Source organism: Culex pipiens, chromosome 1 (genome assembly GCF_016801865.2).
Source record: "Culex pipiens pallens isolate TS chromosome 1, TS_CPP_V2, whole genome shotgun sequence".
Lineage (NCBI taxonomy): Eukaryota > Metazoa > Arthropoda > Insecta > Diptera > Culicidae > Culex > Culex pipiens.
In genome coordinates this window covers 1,014,097-1,039,394 of record NC_068937.1, presented here as the reverse complement: position 1 = coordinate 1,039,394, position 25,298 = coordinate 1,014,097, and the positions used below count along the sequence as shown (strand labels likewise).

Genomic DNA, 25,298 nt, shown 5'->3' with positions numbered 1-25,298 from the left:
AATTCGACCAACTTTCAGTCAATCTCCCTGGAGCGTGCAGCAAGAAATTGTTTTTATTTGGCGTGTTTTGCAGCCAAGAAGGCTGGAGGAGGAAGTTTGTTTTTCGCAAGTGCGCTGAAAATATGTGATTAGTCGCGAAAGAAGTGCTTTTACAACTTGAAGTGAAGCGAGTGCGTGCCCGGAAGTGAGAAGCTTCAAGCGAGGAGCAAGTGGCGAGGGCGGAAAAGGTGATTTTTGCAAGGTGAGTTTCAATCGTTGGGATTCCATTTAAAAATGGCTGCCCTTTTTCGTCGCAAAAACAGCTGCACGCTGAGGGAAAGTAGGTCGAAGTTTTGTGACTTTGGGTTGGAGGTGCAAAATGGGTAAAAATGGCTGGACCTAGTTTTGATTGATTGACTGATTTTCTTAATTGAAATTAAGTTAAGGATTTTGTTCTATTTCTCTCCAAATAGCAGATTCTCACTATAAAAACTTATTATTTTGCCAACCTTTAGAAAAAAATAACTTGCTCCCTTATTTTTGATAAACGATTTTTACATGATTTTTCTTGCATTTGCATACAAACGTTTACAAAGATCGAAAATCATTTTTTTAAGAAGGCATTTCTGACCACTTTGTCCCGCCCGTGTGGATCAATCGGACGTAAATATGGGTATCCGGCGCCGTCGCCCCATGCCGTACTCAAACACTTAGGAGCCCAGGGCGGCGAAGACCTTGTATTTAAAGGGAAGACACTAGTATTTGATACTAGCAATGGTGGCCGACAACTATAAAGTCAACTTCGTCATTTCTGACCACGATTTTTCAATTTACTTTTTACTTTAAAAAAAACTCGATTACGACAAACTACCTCCTATTTTTTTTTTAATTTTTATTATGTTTTAGTAGAACAAAAGTGCATAACGGACGTTTTTATTTCAGCCAACTTATATTTTATTTTTTTAACTGTGTTTTAAAAAAAATGAAATGGATGCAAAATCAAACTGGCAGCTTCTCTTGTGAAATTTGAGAAAGAGTGCTTTTTCCATATTATAATTTTTTGGTATTTTTTCAGAAAAAAATGTTTTTTTTTAATTAAAAAATAATGTCCATTTATTTTCACTTGTAAAAAAAAATTAAAATTGCTCAATAAAAAATCTACAATTTTCTCCAACATTGTTGATCCCGTTTGCTGAAATCCACCTTCAAAAATAAAAATGAGAAAAATACGTATTTCTAAGTGCTACTCAATCAGCCCTCATTTTTCAATCGACAATCAGTTAACGTTTTAACATATTCTTTGATTTTTTTTTTGAAAATTCATGAAAACCGGAACTTTTTGCTGTGCTATTTTTCTTCAGATTATGATTCCCTTTATTATGTGTTTGATCCCTTTTTCCGCTATGTTTGTTTTTACCGAACAATTTGAATTTTTGTTTTTACCCAACACAAAATTTCTAAATCGGTTTATAAAGATTTTCCGTTCCTAGAAATTAATTATTTTTTATAAACTTAATAGAAGGTCCTTTTAATTCCATTATTTAAATTTTTAAAACTTGTGATAGAGAGTTTATCGAAATATGAACTTAACCTAACCAAAAATAAACAAATTTTAATTTCTCAAAAAATCCACAGGTCTAAAATTTTATAAAAATAAAAAATTGTCAAATCTTTTCCTTTAAAATTTCAACAAATTAGAATTGTAAAGCTACGAAAATTTGATAGTTCACTTCCAAAATTTAGATAAATAATTAAAAAAATGCTTCATATTTGAATTGTCTAAATCACGATCGAAATATTTCGAACGGGTTAAATATAAGAAGTGTTTGTGGTCTTCAAAAATATAGAAATTAACCTGAAATAGTAAATCTTTTCAATGTAGTTCTTGGGATGCCCGTCCGTGGGGATCAATCGGACCACGTACTGGACTCATAATCTCGAGATCGCCGGTTCGAATCCTTCGGCGAGCGCCCTCAAAATTCTATGTGTCAATATGGGTATTTGGCGCCTTCGCTCCGTGCCATACTCTCGTACACTTAGTAGTCCAGGGCGGTGAAGCTATTGTATGTAAAAGGACACTAGTGGTTAGTACTAGTAATAGTGGCCGACAGCTAAAAAGTCAACTTCTTTCGTTCTTGTCTGGAATTCTTCAGTTCGTAAAATGAAACAAGCCACCTTCCGTTTAATACAATTTTATTGAAATCTTTATAGCTACGGTGAAGAAATAAATAGAGTTTTAAAAACATTCACTGACCGCAACATCTGCAGAAATACTTGTTCAACTATTTAAAAAAAAAACCCTCCACTCGCCCTCTCACTCATCCATCTTTTTCGCTCCGCTGTGAACTCATCCACCACCTTTCCTCCAAACCAAACTTCATTCGCTCTGCATGATTCCCCATCCCGAATAAAACTCCGCCGCTTTTTTGCACTCATATCCGCACCCCGGAATGTCCTCTTAAACTGCTCTCTCTTGCACGATATTTGTACTTGTTGAAAATGTCCCAACAAAAAAGAAAAATATTGTGCTCTCTTTCGCGCTAAGATTCGTGTTCGATTGATTTTCGTATTTTAATTGCTTCGCATGTTGGAGCCGGGCAGAACACTGGGCGCGCCGCCGCTAATATCCGTGTGTGATGTGATTTCGGGTTTCCCTCAAGGGGACACGGCCGCCGGCACCGGTTTCAGGATCAGTCGTCTGCGATCGAGCGGCGTGGTCTGGAAGTTGCCTCGGGGTGGGTAGCTCTGACGGGATAGATGGGATAAATGTGGTGATTTTAGACTTGTTGGTGTTTTTTAAGGTTGAGATTTTGAGTTAGGACACTTTTTTGAGTTAGCTTTTGTAAGTTTGATGAATGGTTAGTAAAGTTTAGTTAGTCTAAGCTGATGATTTTGATAGAAAACGCACAATGAATGACAAGAATGTTCCCAAAAAGTCAAAAGAGAAGAAGAAGAAGCTTAACTACCCGCTTGTCAGGTTTGAATATTTCTACGATGATTCCTATAAGAGATACACATGAACGACAGAGGATCTTTCCCAAAGCACGAATGATTGAGACGTTAAGCGATGCGAGATTGAGGATTTTCCCACCGCCGCGCACATAAAATTAGTCATATAAATTTATATACGTTTTTAATTGCAGGTTAAGGACGTACAATCACAAATCGTCAACGTTAGATATTGTTACGGGAAAGCGTTTTTGTGAAACACACACGCGGAGCTACAAAGAGAAGTCATACTCACAGAGTGATAAACCACCGAGATTTGCGGTTTTTTTCTGGTGGGAAGAAGTTCGGGGTCACAAGGACACACACACGTACACGCACACGTACAGTAAACTAATACATCTAAACGCTTCGCAGCGCTACAGTCCAGTCTCTAACAGTAGTTTTCGTTCCATTTTGGCACTTTCGTTATGTAATGCATTTTTTAAATTGAGATGCTTTTGGTTTTATTTTGTTCTACTCTATTTGCTAAGATATAGTACGATTAATATGCATCCAGTGATTCTTCTTCTTCTCTTTTCGTAAAATACTAGTACTTGTTTCTTCTACACAATTTATTTCAAACATAAAATTGAGTGTTTAATTTTGGCTCATTCTACAAACACTGGATAGAATAAGGACGTTTCAAATTAAGTGGATTTTGTTCGTTGTGATGTACTAGTTTCGAATATAAAAAATAGTGCGATTGTTTGTTTTGAGGCGTGCATCGAATGGAGTTAATGTATGGAGTAAAAATCGTTCTAGAATAAAAAAAAACAATAGGGAAAAGAAATTCGGTTAGTGAAGGGCCCTCCCTCTATATCTCAGTCTCTTGGTGGTGTTCCCGTTTCCAGACCAATAGCAAACAGCGAGTAACCAAAAAACAACAACAAAAACCATTTATTATACCTTCAAACATCGGCAGTAATTCCGATCAAAGTACGTCCCCGTCGTGCATTCCTTGACCTCGTTGCACTCGCACAGACACGTGTCCGGGTTCCACTGCTTGATATCGCTCTCCTGCAGGCACCGGGTCCGGTCGTCCGGGTTGGTACACTCGCAGCGGCAGTTGGGCGCGTTGTACCGCTGCAGATGGTTGCAGTGCTCCTCGCGGACACGACACTGGCACTGGCAGCTGACGTGCTCCTCGACGAGCGTCACGTCACGATTCTTGAACTTTAGCTTCGTTCCCGTCTTGTACTCGAGCACCGTCACCTGTGGAGAAATTTGTAGGTTTTATTTCTGTAGACTTTTTAAATTTAAACCTATTTAAAAGTTTTTTCACTTTTCCAATTAATTGCTTTACGAAATTTAATTGGGAAATAAAAACCAGAACGAATTTACTTGTTTCAAAAAGAAAATAAGTTTGATTTTTACAAAAACTTAAACCTTTGAAACCAGTCAAAATTATTAGAAACTGCCTTTCAGGTAATCAGAAAATGCTCCCATTACTCAAAGTTGGGTTCATTATCATAATATAATCGATTTTGAGTAACCTTCTGTGACCGTGTGATCGATTTTAATTTCAAACGTCAAAATTTTGTTTACTTCAATACACGGTGACGAAGAATACCCAAATTATTAAATTTTCGGCAAATGCGACTCAAAATTGCTTACCCTAATAAAAGCTAAAAAATGCTTACCGTGAACGGAATCGTTCGCGTCGCGGTCGGCAGACAGGCGAGCCGCGACGACACGCAACAGCCGCTGCACCGCTTGACCCGGGTGCACTCCGGCGAGTAGATCAGCGTCGGATCCGTAACCTCCTTCGGGCGCAGCGGAACGATCGTGTCCGTGGTGCTGCACCCGGCCGGCTTCGGAATATTCGCGCCGGAGCGTTCGCCAAAGTCTGGAATTAAAGGTAGTTTGTTTTGTTATTTAATTTTTTTTTTTGCAGATGTTGTCCCCGCGCGCCATTGTGGACCAGTATTTGGAGCTGAGCTCCCATGACCTTTCCCGCATGGTGTACCAACTGGCGTCGAACGCCGTGCTCGAGTGGAACGGACTCACGGTTAGGGGAGGTTCGAAAATAGTGAAATTCCTGAGACAGAAACAGCACGCCGGACAGGTGCAAAGCTTTACCGGTGCCGTCACAACGGCGAAACCGTTTGAGGTGCGTGACACACATTTGGCCACCAAGGCAAATCCTCCGGAGAACTTGACCATAAGTCCGGTTCGGGAAGGTCCCATCGCTGCTACCCCTTCATCACCGATAGCTTCCGGCAGTGCGAGCGAATTTCGACCGGAAGATCCCAGCTTCGAAACGCCACCAAAGACACTGCCGGCGTTGCCACATCCGCTGGCCCCCACCGGAGGCCGTCGCTTCCTACCATATCCCAGTGACGACGAAGACGAAGACGGTGATGACCCTGGCCAGTCGTCGGACTTGTTGTCGAATCGCCAGAGCAACTACTCCGAGCTGCAGTACCTGGAAACGGTCGGCACCGTGCGAACCGCCAACGAGCCCAAACATCGTGGTACTCGTACCACACACCACATTCCCCGCGAGGATCCCTCGGCGACCAGTTCCGGACCATCGGAGGCCACCACAAGCAGCAGCAGCAGCATCGGTGAAAAGCGGACCAAACTGAAACTCTCCTACCGGACGCACCTTCGCACCCAGGAAGTCCAGTTCGCACTCATCATCTACGAACACATCTCGACCCGATCGACCGCCGTCCGTCGGAACCTGTTCGTCGAGGAAGATCTATTCCCAAACCAAGAATCTCCAACGAGGTCACACTCCCCGGAACCCATCCCCCTCCCCGACTCCCCTCCCTTACTGACGGCAGTAGCCCCAGCGTCGGAAGATTCCCCACCGATCCAACCGCCCGGAACCCCCGTCAAACGGCGCCGCATCCCACCCGTCATCATCGGGCTGCGAACGTCCCCTCGGAGGAGCTTCGCTCCGGACGAAGGCGCCGGTCCGGCCAACATCCAGCAGACGTGGCCCCGCAAGAACACCCACTCGTCGTCGGAAGGCGGTGGCGGCGGTTCCGCAAGCAAGCAACGCAAACTCTCCAGTGCCTCCGCCACCATCCGGAAGCCGCTGCGGTTCTGAGTTTTGACAGCGGTCAGCGCGCGCGGCATCAGTAAGTACCAGTGTTTACTTTTTTTACTCCTTTTTGAATTTTATTTTGTATTTTGTGGTCCGTTTTTTTAATTTACCTCGAAAAAAAAAAAGAATCGTTCGACCACCAGTTGGTTACAGAAAAATTAAAACATAAAAATTAATATATGTTCTGCGATACATTCAACAAAGCTGCTTTTGCTTCGAAATAGCCTAAAAGAAACACGTACCCTTGCTGGCGAAGATGCGCTGGTCGATCGAGTCCGGATCGATAAAGTCGAAAATGTCCTCGGCTGCGGTGAGGTTGCCCAGCTGCAGGGCCAGATCCAGGGGAAGCTGTGGAGGGAGAAGGAGGGAGGGAAATATTAAATAATCGAACCGTGTGGCATTGTTGCGCAAGACTAAAGAGGTAATTAAACCCGCCCGGACGGAACGCCCCCCTCGTAATCCCACACGCATTTCTGTGCTCTGTAAGCTAGAAGGGTTCTACTCGTTAGTCATGGATTAAATAATTGCATAAAGTCGTCCGTGTAGCTGTATTGAAAAGACATGATTTGACGCACAATAGATCCGTATACATGAGTAAAAAAGTTAAGATTTTCAATCAATTGATGATTGAAGTGGGTAAAACAATGTCGCAGTAAAATTCAAAATCTATCATAAATTATACATTCTAAATTATGCGTGTACAATTATTGAAACTCCGACATTTGCTTGCACTGAAAAAGTAAAAGCGCTGCATTCAGGTAAAATTCTTGAAATCCCTCAAATATTTTTAAAGAAAAGAAAATGTTTTTTGAAGAGAATACTTTTAAAATAAAATAAATGGATTTGCTAATTTAATTTTAATTGGTTTAGTGTTGTTTTATTTGTTACAATATCAGTTTTATGTGAATTTCTAGAAAGTACTTGTAACATTTTATTTTTTTGGATACAAATCAATCTTAGAAATAGACAATTTATTGACACTCAGAAAACCATTTGAGTAGTTATCTAAGTTTTTTTTATAAAAAAGGACCCATAAACAAAATTTTAAGATAAAAAAAAAATCGACAAGTCTGATATTTGGCAACATGAAAGAAGGGCTCTTTCCCGATATTTTGCAGGGTCCACCGAAATCTTTTTCGGGGGGTCTCGAGCACATTTTATTGATGTTTTTTTCGATTTTATAGGATATTCTTGAGAAAAGTCGCTAAAACTCGATGAATTGACGTACATATCCATCAAGTTTCTTATGAATATGCCTTGAGAGATTGTAAATTACATACTTGAGCTCAAATAAAAAAGTTTCCGAACCAAATTTGACATATTTCTAGTTTCACACTATAAAATAACCCCAAAATACAAGCTGGTTACCCCAGTACGACCGAATTAAAATGTTTTCTTTGTGAAATTTTTCATGAAAATACAGCAACAGATTGCCCGGATAAATATTTGAGAATAAAACACTGCTAAACTTAGAGTATTTCGTTGAAAATCTATTTATTACCTAAAAGGTTCCCTCTGCTTTATTGCACCATGACATTTTAAAACATTTTCGAATCAACCACCAATCAACAATTTCCCTTAAAAAAGGTATCCATTTTGGTTCGATATAATCAGAGAATTTGTAAAATAAAATGTGCCCAAATTTGTAAAATAAAAAGTGACTTTCTCCAAAATTTCTGGATTTAATTCCCATGCAAACTATGAACACCGCCTACTCAGATTTGTAGCGATAATAATATTTTGTGGAAACTTTAAAATTATACAGTAGACTCTCTCGTTGTCTACATCAAAGGGACCTGTCGAGAGATATGAAGGAGTTATCAAATCTTAGAACGTTAAATCAAAGCAATCTTCTTGAAGGGACTGAAAAAATTATTGACAGCTGCAGTGTATCAAATTTTTAAGATATTTATGGAAAAAAAACTCAGTAGGCGGTGTTCATAGTTTGATTGGGAACTAAATCCAAAAATTTTGGAGAAGGTCATTCTGCTCATATTGAACCAAAACTGATACTTTTTTTTAGGGAAATTGTTCCGGAAACTATTCTCTACAAAGTGGTTGATTCGAAAATGTTTTAAATGGCATTTATGAAAGATTTTTAGAACATTTGTTTTGCAAAAAAAAATCCGATCAGGTATTTATTTTTTTGCTTTTTGGGTGTTTTTGAAACAGATTTTGCCAGAGGTAAGTAAAAACACCCGATATCAACGCCAGAATAAAATACATCTTTTTCTCAGCTCAACAACTGTGACTCACACCTTAAGTTGGCCCTGTCCAAACAACACTCCAACTGTTTCATATATCTCTCTTTACTCCAAGGGTGCTACAAACACTCCCGTTTTTGTACCGTTATCGTTCGATCACTTCTCGAACCCTTGTTTGTCTTCTTTACCCACAACACAAATTGGTTTGTTTAGGTGTAAATTATACCTTTGGAAATAAAAACGATTCTCAACCTGTCATCACGCGCAAGTGTTTTTTTATTTCTCTTCGAAACGAAGCCAAAGCCTACTAAGTTAAAAGACCCCACATAAAGACTGCTACGGACTGCGGAAGTTTTCGGCTCTCTAGCTAGACTATTGTGCTGTCAGTGAGTTTTATCAAACGAGCGCAATCACAAAGAAAGACGCTATAAACCAGCTTTAATAAGAGTTACAACTTGAGCTAAAACGAGTAGGTGGAAACAATCTTCCAGGGTGGATTTGTGGATTAGGGCAATTTGTCAACTTAGTTTTGTTGACGAAAATTTTGTTCAAAAATTCTAAAATTATAAAAAAGCAAGAAAAAATTGTTTAAAATAGTTCACAACTATGAAAAAAGCAAAATTACCCCTTTTTGACAATTCATGGCCTATCTACAATCACTTAGCTTAGAATAGTTAAGTAAAGTAAAACTTAGAAAATGTACACAACTTACGGCCGTCATCCACAATCAACTTAGAAAATTTGCTGGGCTGATATACGTTGCTATGTAGTTGTTTGTTTACCTTTGATATGGAAACGTCAACTTACCGTAGATTTTGAAATTTTCCAAACCATACGTCAAGTTTCTAATTTTATTCCTTTTCATTGTAGAAGATCAGATTCATTTCCATTGATTCAAACTCCTAAGCTAAGTGAAATTTTCTAAGTTAAGTGATTGTAGATAGGCCATCAGTTCAGTAAAACAAACGACTTGAGCATGGCGCTGAGTCGCGTCACCGGAATCACGAGACGTGCTAACTTAATTATTATTGCGCGCGCTCAGTGACTTTATCTTTTGAACTCGGTGGCAACGTGGTCGGGACGTTGGTTTGTCAGCATCGCGGACCACTTAGTGCGGGCACGCTAAACAGGAAAACGAAGCCGAGTGATAATTTTCACAGCTCATTCTGATGAAATTAAAACAAACGAAAAAATTAAGTTGGCCTTCCGGCTTAAAATAATCGTTCCTACTATCAAATCAAACTATGTCAAAGTCGCCTTTTAATCCAGCAAATGGGTCAATAGCTGCTATTTATTAGGGGGCTTATCTAACCCAAAATTGTATCGAACAATGAAAAGTGAAAAATGTTGTAACGTATCAAACCGGTGTAAATTCCAATGTCTGGCACTTGAAACCTCAACCTCACTGCACTGGAATGTGGTTCTCTGCCCTCTCACTCTAACTCACAAACTCATAAAGATAAGACCATTCCACGTGAAGGTACGTGCTTGAAATTGTTAAGTTTCAGCGCGACAAACACCTTGCCATTAAAAACCTTTCTTTCTAGTTGGTTGTAACGATGAGTAATTTATACTAGGTCTAGGTACTGGTTTCACAACAGTTGCTATCGCAAATCAATAAAGAAGATTTCTTTTCAATGAGACACGCGTGGGCTATCGGAAAATCGGGCTTGTTATAGTACTCTCTACGATGGGGCTTAATGGATCATTACTGCAGTGCATTAAACAGTGTTTACTTTGTATTGTTTTTAAGCACGCAAGGCGAACAATCATCCTTGGACAAAGTTTTGACCCGTTCAGAATACAAAATTAGGTTTAGAATATTGCACTGGTGGAGGGAACTTGAAGAATGATTCAACAATTTTATAAGTCGGTTGGACTATTTTTAAAACATTGACAAATTTGTAAAGTCCAAACGTCTTTAGAAAAAAATAAAATCGTTCAAAAAAAAGATTTAACCCGAATGGAGTGCTTTTCCTTTTTCAGTGCAAGCAAATGTCAGACTGTGAACGATCGTACACACTTAGATTATTCTAACGAATTCGATTAAATTTTAAACAATTCCACAAGTGATTTTCGGTTTCCGTTAAATTGATCGACGATATTGTACGATCAGTTCCTAGCTGGACTCGATCGCTGGAAACAACCGGCGACTCAACGACCGACGAAATAGGCGGCGGGCTAGATGCGGGCATAAAAATGTCAAAATCTCTTCCCCCCTCACTTCGTCTCACCATCCAGCTGCAGCTTTGTTGACAAACAAACGGAGCACGCGGTCGCATGACGGCGGCATCGAGCCAGAATTAGGGGTGATTAAAATGAAAGTTTTTTCAAGAAAAATAATATTTTTCCGACCAAATAAAAAAATTGCGAGCATGTTCAAACAATTATTCCTGATGTCGGAGAAGAGATAAAAAAGCAAAATTTTAATCTATAATTTTTCTACAAATTGATTTTTTTCACTCCAACTGGGAACCCCTAGGTCTATCCATGACCGTTTCCAATGACCGTGAGAAGATGTCAGAAAATCCAGCTATGAGCTAAATCCACAATAACTTCCAAGAATGCTTTTTTTGATAAAAAAATATTTTGTATATTGTAAAAATATTAGAAAATTTATATTAGGGGAAAGGTTTTCTGATCGGTCCCCGTGGTAAACGATGCCCTCGAGGATAATTTTGGCTTGTTTCAGCGTGACGTACTTAATGAATTAAGCCTTATAACTTAAAAAAAATATCAAACATACCGAAATTTCGCAAAAAAATTCACAAAATACCGTATTTTTCGAAAATATTAAAATTTTCAAAATTTGCAGATTTGTTATGTGTTTTCACGTCATTTTAGTTTTTTCTGTTAAAAGTTAATTTTTTTTTATCAAACGAAGCGAAATTTTTGATTTGTTATGTGTTTTCACTTCACTTGAGTTTTTTCTGTTCAAAAGTTAATTTTTTTTTGAAACCCGGGATCCTTGGTGTAGGGGTAAGCGTGGTTGCCTCTCACCCAGCCGGCCTAAGTTCGATCCCAGGAGGTTCCGGTGGCAAATTTTGAGCCGAGATTTGTGTGATCACAAATAATAATTGGCCCCGGCAAATAATAATGTTGGCCCCGGGCCAACCTAGAGGTTAGGTCGTTAGCTCAGTCCAGGTGTAGCAGTCCTGCCTCGATAAATCTTATCAAAATGAATTTTTCATTGAAAAAAAAAACACTATATACATCAACATTGATTCAAAATATCAAATATCAAAATTTGCAAGATTAAAGGGAGAACTAGGTAAACATTTTTTGGAGCGAATTCCTCAATATATTTTGAATTTTTGAATATCTGATATTTTTTGATTTACCATGATAATCAATAAAATTTAACTTTTTTCAATCCTTTTTCATATCCAGTAAAAACCAAATCCTAATGCTTGAAAATTTTAAAAATAATTTCTGATTCAAATTAATGAGTGCAATTATATTCCAGGAATTTATTTTTAAGGGAAGTAATTTTTACTTAAATCGTCAAAGATTTAATTTTTGAAATTCACTTAACAATAAAGATTTTTTGTTCGAAATCATTCTTTAGATTAAAAATGGCAACTATTTGAGATTCTAGAAAATTCGGTAAAATGTCGGGAACTGAAAAATTCCAGTTTTTTGAATTTTTTTAAATAGTGTTCATGATTGCTCATCCAGGAATTTTTTTTCGGAAACTTTAAAAATTGTTTTAACAAAATTGCCAAATAGACTTTGAAGATTGGTCCTCTAGTTACAAAAAACAACGAATAAAATAAGGGAAACAAGAAAATTTTATTCTTTCAAGTATCATCCATAAACTTTTTTATTTTTCAGTACTAACACCTTAGAAACTAGTGGTCATATTTCCAGAGCGATTTTGTTTGTTTGTCATAGTCTAATACCTCCTTTACAATTTTTTAAGCTGCCAAATCAGCTCGCAAAGCAAGAAAATATGGTAAAATTTTCTGTCTTGGATTGGGTGTTCCAGATTTTGGCAAAGCTACAATTTCTTAACTTCATGTTTAAGTTATTTTAGTTAAGTGGACGAAGTTGTATTTGAACCAGTTCTTAGATCATTCGAGATAACTAGTCCAAGGAAGTCACATCGTCACTGACCTTGATCTTGACCGACACTACAACAACAACACGTAAAAGAGAACCTTGCCCATAACTAATCAATCTTTGTACCTTTAGTTGTGTTCGATTCTTCGTCGGACAATCCTCCGTTCGATTTAATTGACTTGCTGGTGGGAAACCAGTTTTTCTGGTAGTGCGGTAAATACCACCAACTAGGTACTAGTAGCACGCATAATATCCAAGGTGTCCACCCCGAGACAACACCACGGAAATAACGGAATTCAGCGCCGCGACAGATCGCGATGATTCACGGGGTCTGATTTGGTTTTGCACAACAATTCGAGTTCGTTCTTAGTTGATTCAACCAAATTGGCCTTTTATTCGGTGCATCCGGATGCAGTCTACGATTTTAGTCATCCGGTTTGACAAGATAACTGACCTACTACACGTTGACAATGGGTTAGACAGATTGACAATAGAGCGGATTTGATTTCTAGAAGAAGACTTCGATCAGAGGTGATTAATCTCGGCTGAATCTAATTAAAATGCTTGAGTGAAAGGAGCGTGCGCGGTGAGTGAGGTGGGCCCCCACACGCCTTCACATCTCGATCGCAGCAAGCGGCGCGACGCCAACTGACACACGACGTGGCTTCGGCCTGTGGCATGCCAAAAGAATTTCTTCTTTTTCTACGCCCTGCCTCACAGCCTGCTGAGACGATTATGATGACTCATTAGGGTGTAATATGGTTGTATGGAAAAAAATAAAGTTGTCCAAATTTAGTGAGCACAGCCCTTTTTTAGTTCCTTCTGGGGTCCTAAACAACTCCCCAAAGTTTGGGACCGATCGGTTTAGTCCTCACTTTGCGCAAAGCGATTCAATTTTCCATATAAATTTGTATGGGGAAAACCATTTTTTTGGATTTTGGTATTTATCAAATCCACGTTTCATATTATATCAAAACCGGACTCATATTCGGATGCTCTGGAATCTGCTCTACAACTTTCCCCAAGAGAGTATGGTGCTAGCTTGCCCCTAAAAAAAGATACAACGTGTTCAAAACTCGTCTAAAACGTGTTTTTTGCTCGAAAATCACGTTTTAGACGAGTTTTGAGGACGCTATATCTTCTTTCAGGAGCAAATTAGCACCATACTTTCTTCGGCAAAGTTGTAGAGGACATTCTAGAGCATCCGAATATGAGTCCGGTTTTGATATAGCATGAAACGTGGATTTGATAAATACCAAAATCCAAAAAAATGATTTTCCCCATACAAATTTATATGGAAAATTGAATCGCTTTGCGCAAAGTGAGGACTAAACCAATCGGTCCCAAACTTTGGGGAGTTGTTTAGGACCCCAAAAGGAACTGAAAAAGTGCTGTGCTGGAAAATCGATTTTGATATTACACCCTAATGACTCATACGCAGAGACGTGCAAATTCCAGCCAAGGTGAGCAGCGGCCGGTAGCCAGAGGACAGTCAGTGGCGTCCTGTGTCAGGGTCGAGTGTTGACTTGTGTTGGAGGGAAACGCCGGTCAGCTGATTCACTCGTAACTATTTTGGCTAGTTTTTGCTGGTTAAAAACAATAATCATATAATTTTTGGGGGAAAAAATCCTAAAAATAACAATTAAAAAATTGATAAATACAAATATTCAATAATATGAAAATTTAATAATTCGAAAACATCTAAATTCCAAAATACAAAAACAACTTAAATTTTTACATCATTTAAAAACACAAATATTCAACAACTCGAGTATTTCAAAAAAAAAAAGGTCGACGTCATTCAGTCCGATGTCAGCCAACATATTTTGCAGGCACTGTGACAGCACTTTGTTTTCATTAGAAAACCATGAGTGGATGTGACGGCCCTCTGACGAAGATTTATTATTTTTTGAATTAAATCATAGTTTTTACACTGGACCTAAAAAGCCTCATATGCAGAAAATTTAAAAAAATCAAAAATCACGTAATATTACCGAATTTAAAAAAATGATCTAAAAATTAGATTTTTTCTCCTAAAATATGACTCCAAGAATGCTCCAAAGTTATCTGATTTTCTGTAGTCTTAATTGTGGAGAAAATGCATTTTTGATTGAATTTTATTTTTTTTTTGATGTTTTTAAACTTTTGAATTTTTAAATTGCTGAATTATTGAATTTTAAATTTTTAAATATTTAAATTTTAAAATCTAATATATTTCAGAATTTTAGAATTAAAAGATTAAAAAAACAATATTTGATTTGATTTGATGAACCAACAGGGCCACAAGGATGACCTTTGTAGCGAAGTTTTAAAAATTAAAAAAAAATAACCTTTTAAAAGTTTAAATAACAGAAATACTAAAGTTTAAAAATCTTATGATTTTTAAATTTATAGTTTTATATTTTTTAAGAATTGTAAAATTTAAGAATTCAATGATTTATTTTTTTAAACCTTTTTGAAATTTAAAATATTCAAATCTCAGAACTTCAAAATTTTAAAAAATTTAAAATTTTTCAAAACAATGAAAATTTTAGGAATTTTAAAAAAAATTAAAAATTTTAAGAATTTTTAAAATTTAAAAAAAATTTAAGAATTTCTAAAAATTTTAAATTTTTAATAATTTTAAAAATTTTAAGAATTTCTAAAAATTTTAGATTTTAAAGAATTTTAAGCATTTTAAGAATTTTAAGAATTTTAAGAATTTTGAGAATTTTAAAATTTTTAAGAATTTTAAAAATTTTAGAAATTTAAAGAATTTTACTTACTTTACTTACTTTTACTGCTCGTACAACCTCCGGGTCATGAGCTGTCTCCAGATGCGTTGCCATCTAACTCGGTCCTGGGCTGCTTCTCTCCAATTCCAATTTTAAGAATTTTAAATTTTTGAAGAATTTCAAATTTTTTAAAAATTTTAAAATTTTTAAGATTTTTAAAAAAATTAAGAATTTTCAAATTTTTAGAATTTTTAGAATTTTAAGAATTTTAAGAATTTTAAGAATTTTAAGAATTTTAAGAATTTTAAGAATTTGAGGAATTTTAAGAATTTTAAGAATTTTAAGAATTTTAAGAATTTTAAGAATTTTAAGAATTTTAAGAATTTTAAGAATTTTAAGAATTTTAAGAATTTTAAGAATTTTAAGAGTTTTAAGAATTTTAAAAATTTTAAAAATTTTAAGAATTTTAAGAATTTTAAAAATTTTAAGAATTTTAAGAATTTTAAGAATTTTAAGAATTTTAAGAATTTTAAAAATTTAAAAAGCTTTAAAAATTGTAAAAATTTTAGAATTTTAAGAATTTTAAAAATTTTAAGAATTTTAAGAATTTTAAGAATTTTAAGAATTTTAAGAATTTTAAGAATTTTAAGAATTTTAAGAATTTTAAGAATTTTAAGAATTTTAAGAATTTTAAGAATTTTAAGAATTTTAAGAATTTTAAGAATTTTAAGAATTTTAAGAATTTTAAGAATTTTAAGAATTTTAAGAATTTTAAGAATTTTAAGAATTTTAAGAATTTTAAGAATTTTAAGAATTTTAAGGATTTTAAGAATTTTAAGAATTTTAAAAATTTTAAGAATTTTAAGAATTTTAAGAATTTTAGGAGTTTTAAGAATTTTAAGAATTTTAAGAAATTTAAGAATTTTAAGTAATTTAAGAAATTTAAAATAATTAAGAATTTTAAGAATTTTAAGAATTTTAAGAATTTCAAGAATTTTAAGAATTTTAAGAATTTTAAGAATTTTAAGAATTTTAAGAATTTTAAGACTTTTAAGAATATCAAAAATTTAAGGAATTTATTTTTTTTAAAGAATATTTAAAAATTTTAGAATTTGAAGCATTTTAATTTTTTTAAGTTTGAAGGATTTAAAGAATTAGAAAATTTTAAATTTTATAAACTTAAAAAAAATTAAGAATTTTAAGAACTTGAAATTTTTTAAGAATTTTAAGAATTTTATAAATTTTAAGAATTTTTAGAAAATCTAGAATATTTTAGAATTTTAAGAATTTTAAGAATTTTAAGAATTTTAAGAATTTAAGAATTTTAAGAATTGTAAGAATTTTAAGAACTTTGAAGAAATTTGAAGAATTTTAATAATTTTAATTTTTTTTAAGAATTTTAATAATTTAAAAAAAATGTATTTTAAGAATTTTAGAAATTTAGAATATCAAAATTTTAGTTGTTGGCTTTGATTGGTAGAAATAATTTCGATTAAATATTTCAAACCAGCTTATTTCCAGTAAATTCCTGGAAATCGGATATCGTCGATTTCACCAACGACACAAATTTCCTTCTCAACCCTACCTACTTTGACAAACAGGTTTATCTCAAAAATTAAAAAAAAAAATAAAACAACTCGGTACTCACATCGTCCGCCCGGCAGCACCCATCTCCTGCGTCCACCTCCCGTTTGACGTCCTTGCTGATGACGCTGTACCGGTTCTTTTCGTTGGTCAGCGGCCGCACCATCCGGTTATTGCTGTTCTCCAACCCCGACGGTCGGAAGGCTCGCCCCCCGTTCTCGTAGCCCCAGGCTGCTCCGCCGATCAAAGCAAGCAACGCCAAACAGGACGCTCGCACTTGAATTGGTTGCATTTTTTTTACTTTTGTTAGTTTCGTTTGATTTTCGGCAAGGCCTGCTGCTGCTGCCTTTTTGCACTACTTTCTTCCCGGCGTGGCTTGCTGCGAGACTTCAAACAACACGATAATTGCACTTGATGCACAGGGCGTTCTGATTTTTTTTTCTTCTCTTTCTCTTCCTCAATTAGTGTCGTCCACTTGACTCAATCGAAGACTAAAAATAAAAGCGAAACTGAAACATCAATTTTCCCACCCTTCTTTTCCTCTCTTTTTTTTGCGTTGCGTTGCGATTCTGAATCGATTTTCACTGCCGTCGGTGGAAAACGGCGCGCGCGAAATGTTTGCACTAGTTAGTACAGGGGTATTACGAGAGGTCGAATAACAATAAAAATAAATAGCATAATATAAACAGTAGCAGCAGCCGGCGAACAAATCGCGCGAAAAGATTTGCTGTGCGAAACTAGATAATCCTCAAGAGTTTTCAAAACACTTGACGTGCCGAGCGTTTTCAAAACCAGGTTGAGCGTTTGGCCCCTTGGAGAATCGTTCGACATGTTTATGTAATTTTGATTAGCGCATTCAGTGCGATTTATTGAATTGATTTTAGAATAAAACTGCAATCGAAGCAGGCGGAAATCATTTTAAACATGCAACGTTTGCCGCGACTTTGATGTAAGACAGTGAGCGAGAGACCAACTCTCGCGACAAGCAGATCAATAGGAGGAAAGAGAGAGTTGCTCTCTTGCTTGCTGTCAAATCGATTGACGCTTGAAAATTTCAAAACGCTGCGCCTACTACGAGATAACCATCTGACTAAACACTAAAAAAACATTTTATCCAACCATGGCAGACAAACAGCTGTGGCTGGACAGATTACAGATTTGATTGTGATTGCCAACATCCGCTCCAGAATAATTCAAGTGGCGAACGAGGGGGGAGGCAATGACGTGTGCAGTGTTTGTTATGATACGAGCTGCTGGAAACCTCTTCGAAAAGGGCTCAAATCATGACGCATGATTTTTTCGATAGATTTTCAAACCTGCAATTAGCCGTAAACCTCCGTGAACCTTTCCAAACAAAAAGAACGGAAACGGAAAAGGGCAGCACAGAGAGCAAACAAACAACAGGTTTCGAATGCAAATATCAAAGTAGCCGTGGATCGCGTACGCTGCACACGTCGAAGCCTACTACGACCGACCGAGTGTGAGCCTACTGCGATCGCGTCGCGATGAGTCATCCACCTGTTTTCGAACCACCCCCCTGACCAAGAGTTTGATAAAAGAGCGACGGAATTTCACGACCATCAATTTGAATTCGGAGGGGGACCGCCATTTTGGGAGGTTAAATTGTTCTATTGTTGCTCACAAAATGATCAAAACGTGTGTGCTTTTTTTCTGACGTAGAAGGCAGTAAATTTCATCTGTCACGTCGAATTATTTACGGTGACGTTTGAGATAAAGCTTGTGGTGAAGTCTCCAGCAGTGAGCAACAACAAGATAAACCGCACTTACATGCCGTGTTTTGTGAGTCATTTTTATGTAATTGTTACAAACAACAGCACTCTGGTAGTCGTTGACCAGTGAGTTGGGCGCCGGGCTTGAGGTGATTTTCTGCGAACGGCGATTCATTCAAACTCGACGAGGCAGGTTGAAATCCCAAATGGAAAGAAACAAATTTTGTGGCGGGAATTGTCATTGTCACGAGGTGCGTAGCGAACTAATTTTTGAATAATCTAAATGATGAGTCGTTTTGGGAAATACCACGATTTTATCAATTTTATTCAAAGTAGGGGAAATTCTCATGCACTGAAATAAAAAAATAGTACCAAATTCCTTTATTTTAGGAATTTTGCCTCTTTTCCTTATTTAGTAATCGGGTTTTTTGGATAAGGGGAAAGTGGGGCAAAATTAGATCGTTTTTACGAAAAAAAAATACTGCTTTGATGAAAAAAAGGAAATTTTCATAATACCACTGTATTTTGTATGGACCATTTTTCAACAATTGTTTATCAGTTTTTAAGTTCTTTTATGTATTTATATCACAATCAAATATGTTGTTGCAGCAATTCGTAATTTTTTCCATACTAAAAATCCATATGGTACACTTGCCCCACCTGAACAAGATTTTTTATAAGCTCTCAACAAAAATAACAAAAAGTTGAATCATACTTTATAATAGGTGCAAGTCATTGGTAGGGACACTACTGATCTAGGCAAAAAAGCATTTTGATAAAATGAGCCTTAAAACGAGCCCTAAGCCTTATTTTGTACATTCCAAATATTATAAGAAAACAAAGGTTTTGAAAAAAAAACCTCATTCAATCTTATTCCCCGTGGCGTTTACGTCGTTTTGGCGGTTATGTGGCAGAAGAATCAGCTAACTGCATTGCTAGCAACAATTCCTCATGCTGGAAATAATCAAAATTGTAAAAATTACGGCCGTACGAGCGATTGTTTCTCTTGCCCCATATGGTCGTCTTGCCCCACCTTCCCCCACTTAATAAGGAAAGGAGCCGAAATTCCTAGAACTCAGGAATTTGGTACTTTTATTTTTTTCAGTTTATGTTTGGCAGGCTAAGCACTCGCTCCTAACCCCACTCAATTTGCTAATTTTCACTACAGTCCAGACTCGCTTATCCGAAGGCCTCGGAAAAATTTCACTTCGGATAATCGAATCACGAAAACAATTTTTTTTTCGATTTCTGAATTTTGATTGTCGAGCTTAGGTATGACCCCTAAACTACGCTAAAATGATTTAGAATTTTTAAATCCAAGATGGCGGCCAAAATGGCGGTAATGCAATATTGAAAAAATGTATTTTATTTTTTAAAAGGCAATCAACAACTCAAATTTGACTAAAATGGGGTCGTAGAACTCAAATTTTATGTTAAAAACCAGAAAATGAAAAAAATGCAAAATTTGTTTTTTGTTCGTGATTTTATTATCCGAAGTCCCATAAAAACCTTCGGATAATCGAGGGTTCGGATAATCGAGTCCGGACTGTATTAAAAAAAAAAGTTTTATAAAACACCAATTTGATGGCCTTATAGCCGGGATGAAATTAATAGGTTGAAGATTTTTTGTGCAAAATTAGTAAGGCTGGTATAAATTTTATTTAAAGTTTTGTCACTTCTTGAAAATCGGCCCGAAAAATCAGGGGGCACATTTTTTTTTAGTTCAAATTTTCAATGAATATTTAAGTGAAATCAACTGAAATCGACTTAAAATGAATTACCTTGCATTCATAATCATTTTTAGCGTGTTTGGGTTAATTCAGAAATATTTTGAATTTTTATGAATTTTCGATGCCAAAAGTTTTGTTTAGCTTAAAGTTTTGTTTTCGTCAGATCTTTGATTTTTTGAAAATTCATGATTGCATATCAACTGTACGGGTGTATAATGCATTTTCCAATGAGTATTTCATTGAACTGTTGAAATTCTGGCTTTTTATTTCATTTATTATATTGATGCATCTGAGAAAACCTCCAAAGATCAGTTTTTTGAACATAGCAAATCAGGATTTTGGAGAAAATTGATTTTCGAGGCTTTTTTAGAGCTCTAAAAAACAAACATTTAATTCTTTTAAAAGTCAATTTGGACTTAAAAGTCAAAAGTAACAAAATTTTAATATAAAACGATGCCATTTTAAAACTTTTACTTTCACTGCAATTAATTAAACATTGATAGATTGGATTTTGTATATCTTTACTATTTCTATCAGTGATTCTATCAGCGTAGAAAACCCTTGGCGCTGACCTGTCAGTTAGACTTTTATCAAGGCAAAGATGGGTTATTTTATCTCAAATCTATCAAAACTCTTTTCTAAGTTACCAGTTTTAAGGTGGTAGATGGTGTCCTTCCCTTTGGGAGCAATGACTGTCAATGATGGTTCTGGATTAAGGGTCCAGAAATAGTAAATTGAAACGAATAAATAATCACTATATGTAAAATGCTTCTACAAACAACACAAAGAAAACCAATTTTTGATTGAAACATTCTGAATCCAGATTTGAATGTTTCTCTAAAACAAACATGGCCACCAAATGGCCGATTGGGGATGATGCCTTCTAGAGCCTTAATTGGTTTATAGGCATTTTCAGTAGAACAAGTTTCTTAGCGAATTTCCAAATTTTGTGATTCATGCAACAAAATTGTTTTTTTTTTTGGAAAATTTATATTGATTTTGATGATAAAAAGTTATAAATAAACGAATTTGCACACTTTAAGGTTGACGTGGTAAGCAAAACAGTGAAGGAGCTATTACACAATCGCAAACAAATAAACAAACTCGCATTTTTTGACAGTTTGCCTGCTTTGTTTGTCTGCCTGGATTTGTTTGTTACTAACGTCAGCCTGTATACATTTTGCCCTTGTTTGCGAGTTTGGCAAACTGTCAAACACGAAAAAGTGCGAGTTTGTTTGTTTGTTTGCGGTGGTGTAATTGCTCCTTGACTTTAAAAGACATCCCAGTAGGCACATGTTACTGATTTTAAAAATATAAATATTGAGACCAGTAATACCATTTAAAAATTAAATTGAAATCCTATCAATATCACTGCGGTTTACGGAAAATTTTAAATTTAAATTTCAAAGCCACGTGGTTTATGCACAAATCCTTAGAAATCAACGACCTAATATTAGTCATATTTTAGTGTTTTATTGCCTGTTTCATTACCAAACCTAGAGTTTTTTTTAAGTTCATAAAAGCTCTGGGTTTCCCTATGTTTATAGGACCTTTTCAAATAACACAAATTAAATGCATGCTCTCAATATTTCATCACGCCATCATCGATAGCAGATTATCTTATCACTTCGGAGCAATTTTGAGATCATCATATTTTGAGGTTTGCGATCCAAAGAGACAACGAAACCCAAATCGTTGGTCGATTATCGAGAACTTGATTTTGACAGATCTCTTTTTAGGATATTGGAGCTTCAGATAATCGAGTCTGGTCTATTAAAAGAGGGCGAATTCAAATTTTTACTAATTTGAGGTAGCTGAACTCAAATTTCACTTAAAGAATAAGAAAATAAAGAACATAATTTTTTTTCTCATAAATCGATTTTACCCAAAGTTTGAAGAACTTGTGAAAAAATAGAAGTTCAAAAAAATTCGAAAAACTGATCTAGCCCTGCACTGTCTACTTCAGAAAACAATTTCAAAAAAAATATGTCCCAAAAAGACCACCAACCAGGTTGACGCCACCGGTGTAGGTGGCATACAAACAATTTTATCATCATACTCAAAGTCCCTTAAAAGTTATCTGAAGAAACATAAAAAAACTTCCCGATCGCAGTAACCTGTCCTATCACACACCCAACAGCTCAATTAGACCTGTCCAGAAAACGACGTGACAAAGGTAGAGCGCAAACGCCCAAGATAACGACTCAAAGAGATAACACGTGGATTGCTTTGATGGCACTGTTTTCTTTTTTGGCTACTTTGAAGGGAGCACTTTTTTGTTGATTTTGCTTTCCCCGAAGGTCAGTCACATTTCGATCGTTTCGTCGCCTGCCAGCGCATTGAAGTTACCGCTTCTTCCCCTTTTTTGACACGACGACGACGACGACTGAACTCCACATTCCCCTTCTGAAGCGCAAAAAAAACGGCATGTTGTACATAAATTCACTTGATTTAAAGCTGGCCTTAATTGGGTTATTATTCAATTTAGGATTTTACAATAAAGCGGCTTAGCAGCGAGCGGGACTGTTGTCCGATTTGTGTTTGTTGTGCACTTCGCGGCGCTTCCGACCGACGGGGAAGTCACGTTCTTCTCCACACCACACAGTCTAACTCTTCACTCTTCATCACTTTGCAAATCTGCACTCTTCTTCTCGTTCATAAAACGCAATCATTTTTCCCCCCGCTCACTTTTCTCGTGTGTTCTTCAACCGTCTAGTCATCCACGACAACCATGTAAATTAGCACTTCACTCCAAGGGCTACTTGGATGATGTTAAAACCCCCCCAACTTTGCCACTACCTTCTGTCACACACAACCACCCCCGCTCGTCGTCACAGCCTACTAGAACAACAGCACCACCCGCATCGTAGTAACACACTGCTTCGATTCGTAAGCCAAACTTCGTTTTTCGCAGCCGATCACGTTGCTCGCTAGACTCGTACTGAGCAGGTCTGGCCGACGGTCACTAAGTCGCGCTTACCTGTTGAGCGGAGAAGCGAAAAAAAAGTGACTCGGACGCGCGCGCTCTCTCGCGAAGCGGGGAAAAGAGAGAGAGAGCGAGAGAGTTTTCGCGATGTTGTGGGAGCTTTCGATAGGGTCGGTTAGTGAAGTTTGGATTGAACTTAAATTGGAAGCTTACTTTTATTTCGAGCGTTATTAAAGGCCATTGCAAATTTTATTTCAAGTTTTTGTCTCCCCCCCCCCCCCCCAACCTTTCAAAATTTCCTCAAAAAAATATTGACTAAAATTGAAATTTTCATGCAAAAAAAAAAACATCTCAAATCAATTATACATTATTCAGTACATTGCATTTTCAATTAACAAAAATACTTTTTAATATTTTACCATATTTTGAATTAAGGACCACAAATTGGTAAATCAGGTAAAAATAATTAAAGATTTGAAAATTAGTTTTTCTTTTTGAAATTATTCAAAATTTCGTCTATGATTAATGTAGTTGTAGTTCTGATAGTTTTGCGGAGTTGATTTAAGTATCCGGCAACTGGGGTCATTGGGGACATTGGGTCTAGGGGTGAGATTGAGTCAAATTTCTGCAAAGTGTACGTGTACGGCGTGCGGGGGGGGGGGGAAAATATAAATATTGAAATAACAAGCCATAGTTTCGTGAACATATTCGAATTTCGTTTGGGTGGTCCCATACACTTTTCCCTTTAAAATTCAACAATTCGTCGCCATCGTGCTAACTTGTCGTACGTGCAATTTGGGCCAAATTGAGTTAAGAACGCCATTTTGTGCAGCTCACAATGCCTCACCTTTTGACCTTCACAGATCCCCAAAATTCGATTTCAATCCTGAGATATTGAGCATGCAGCATGAGCATGAGCATGAGAGATCACCCATGGTTGCCCCTCCGTTGCTGAACAGAACCGTAATATCCTTTCAGCACTACTGATTATAGGCTTCGACGATCTAGTGGTGTTTCCCTTATCAACAGCATGTATGAATGCGCTGAAAAGATAAAACACCATGATTGCTAAAGCTAGATCAGTTGCGAATAGGTAACAGTCATTGGCCACCAACGGCGCCCGCCATGTCAGTTTGTAGACCTCGATTTTAAGGGACGGGAATGTTAGTTAGCGCAGGTTGCTACTAGGGCAGCTGATTTACTCTGTGCTTACACCCCACGAGCGCCAGGAACCTGAAAACTTGTTAGTAGGATAGGGTGTTTGGTCAGGATTCATCATAGAAGATGATGATGCGACCCAAAATCATAGTGTTTGTAGAACGGTATTTTGTATTATTCTCAAGGCAAGCAATCGGAGGCTGCGGATGAGACATTTCCCGTTTATCTGTTGTTAAATTTTAAATGAAATGGTCTAGTCTTAGACAGCCGGCTGTGGAAAGATAGAACCAAAATCATTTGTAATTAAAACTGAAGGGTTAAACAGTGTAATTTTTAACTTGAGATGATTTCACGAGTTTTGAATGATTGATGTTTAGTGAGGTACTGATTAACTTTGCGAACGACGAGTTACGATGTATCGAGATGAAATGGTATGATAGGGTTTTGTTGTTGTTGCACATCGACAACGGACGCGAAAAATTTACCGACCCGACGAAAAGGCATCGCAAATCGAACTGGCTAACTGTCATCGGGACAGTCAAAGCCAGCCGCACCTTCACACGCACACACGCACGCGAAAAAAAACGAAAAACACACTGCGACGGACGCGAAAAATTTTGCGACCCAACGAAAAGGCATCGCAAATCGAACTCCGATTTCAATCCTGAGATATTCAACAAAAACCGAAAAAACTCCGTGCATTTTTGTCACTTTACATATGAAAGTAGTTTCAATCTTGTCGTGCTATCTTGTCACTCCATGAAAATTGATGTAAGTGCGACAAAAGGCCAAAGGGATTTCAGGCCAGGAAAGTCAGGATGCGTTTGTCGCACGTACAAGCTAGACTACCGTAAACATTTGTAATTATAACTCGGGACTCCAGCAACCAACTTCAACCAAACTTCGGGACAATGCACAGAATGGTCAGCCAAACAAAACGTGTTTGTTATTGTTTACATTGCGTGCGCTCGTTTTTGTATATTCAAGGTCAAACATTAAAACGCGTTTTTCTCGGAACGTCAAAATGGCGGGTGCGACAAGATAGCACGACGACGTCGAATTACAAATGAAGATATCTCGAGTTTAAAGATTTGGTCATTTTGTTCATTTTGTACATTTTGGTCATTTTGGTCATTTTGGTCATTTTGGTCATTTCGGTCAATTTGGT

General features: G+C 36.7%; 2 protein-coding genes across 4 annotated transcripts; one reads left to right on the top strand and one right to left on the bottom strand.

The window, feature by feature from the left end:
* Positions 1-73: 73 nt before the first annotated feature.
* Positions 74-6,225, top strand: LOC120424302 (uncharacterized). Its single transcript, XM_039588386.2, has 2 exons — positions 74-241; positions 4,862-6,225. Exon 2 carries the CDS (start codon positions 4,862-4,864, stop codon positions 6,023-6,025), a length of 1,164 nt encoding a protein of 387 aa, XP_039444320.1. The 5' UTR covers positions 74-241; the 3' UTR covers positions 6,026-6,225.
* On the bottom strand, positions 2,156-22,982 carry LOC120424303 (uncharacterized). 3 transcript variants are annotated; one of them, XR_005606357.2, is made up of 7 exons: positions 22,846-22,940; positions 16,651-17,077; positions 6,265-6,370; positions 4,608-4,813; positions 3,874-4,179; positions 3,224-3,725; positions 2,156-2,724 (listed from the first exon to the last, which is right to left on the bottom strand). XR_005606357.2 is itself a non-coding variant. In XM_039588387.2 (6 exons), the coding sequence occupies exons 2-6, from the start codon at positions 16,876-16,878 to the stop codon at positions 2,635-2,637; spliced, it is 936 nt and encodes a 311-aa protein (XP_039444321.1). In that variant the 5' UTR covers positions 16,879-17,077; positions 22,846-22,982; the 3' UTR covers positions 2,156-2,634. The 3 variants fall into 3 exon arrangements, 2 of the variants coding, with proteins under 2 accessions (XP_039444321.1, XP_052567580.1); XM_039588387.2 differs by lacking the exon at positions 3,224-3,725 and having other exon boundaries at positions 22,846-22,982; XM_052711620.1 differs by lacking the exon at positions 3,224-3,725 and having other exon boundaries at positions 22,889-22,911.
* Between the last annotated feature and the right edge of the window lie 2,316 nt (positions 22,983-25,298).

Bases quoted from the DNA above. Each gene is read 5' to 3' on its own strand.
- LOC120424303 (XM_039588387.2), bottom strand. From the start codon at position 16,878: ATGCAACCAATTCAAGTGCGAGCGTCCTGTTTGGCGTTGCTTGCTTTG. The intron at 4,180-4,607 runs GTAAGCATTTTT...ATTTCTCCACAG, and splicing joins CGCGAACGATTCCGTTCACG to GTGACGGTGCTCGAGTACAA. The intron at 2,725-3,873 runs GTATAATAAATG...CTATCCCGTCAG, and splicing joins ATTACTGCCGATGTTTGAAG to AGCTACCCACCCCGAGGCAA.
- LOC120424302 (XM_039588386.2), top strand. From the start codon at position 4,862: ATGTTGTCCCCGCGCGCCATTGTGGACCAGTATTTGGAGCTGAGCTCC.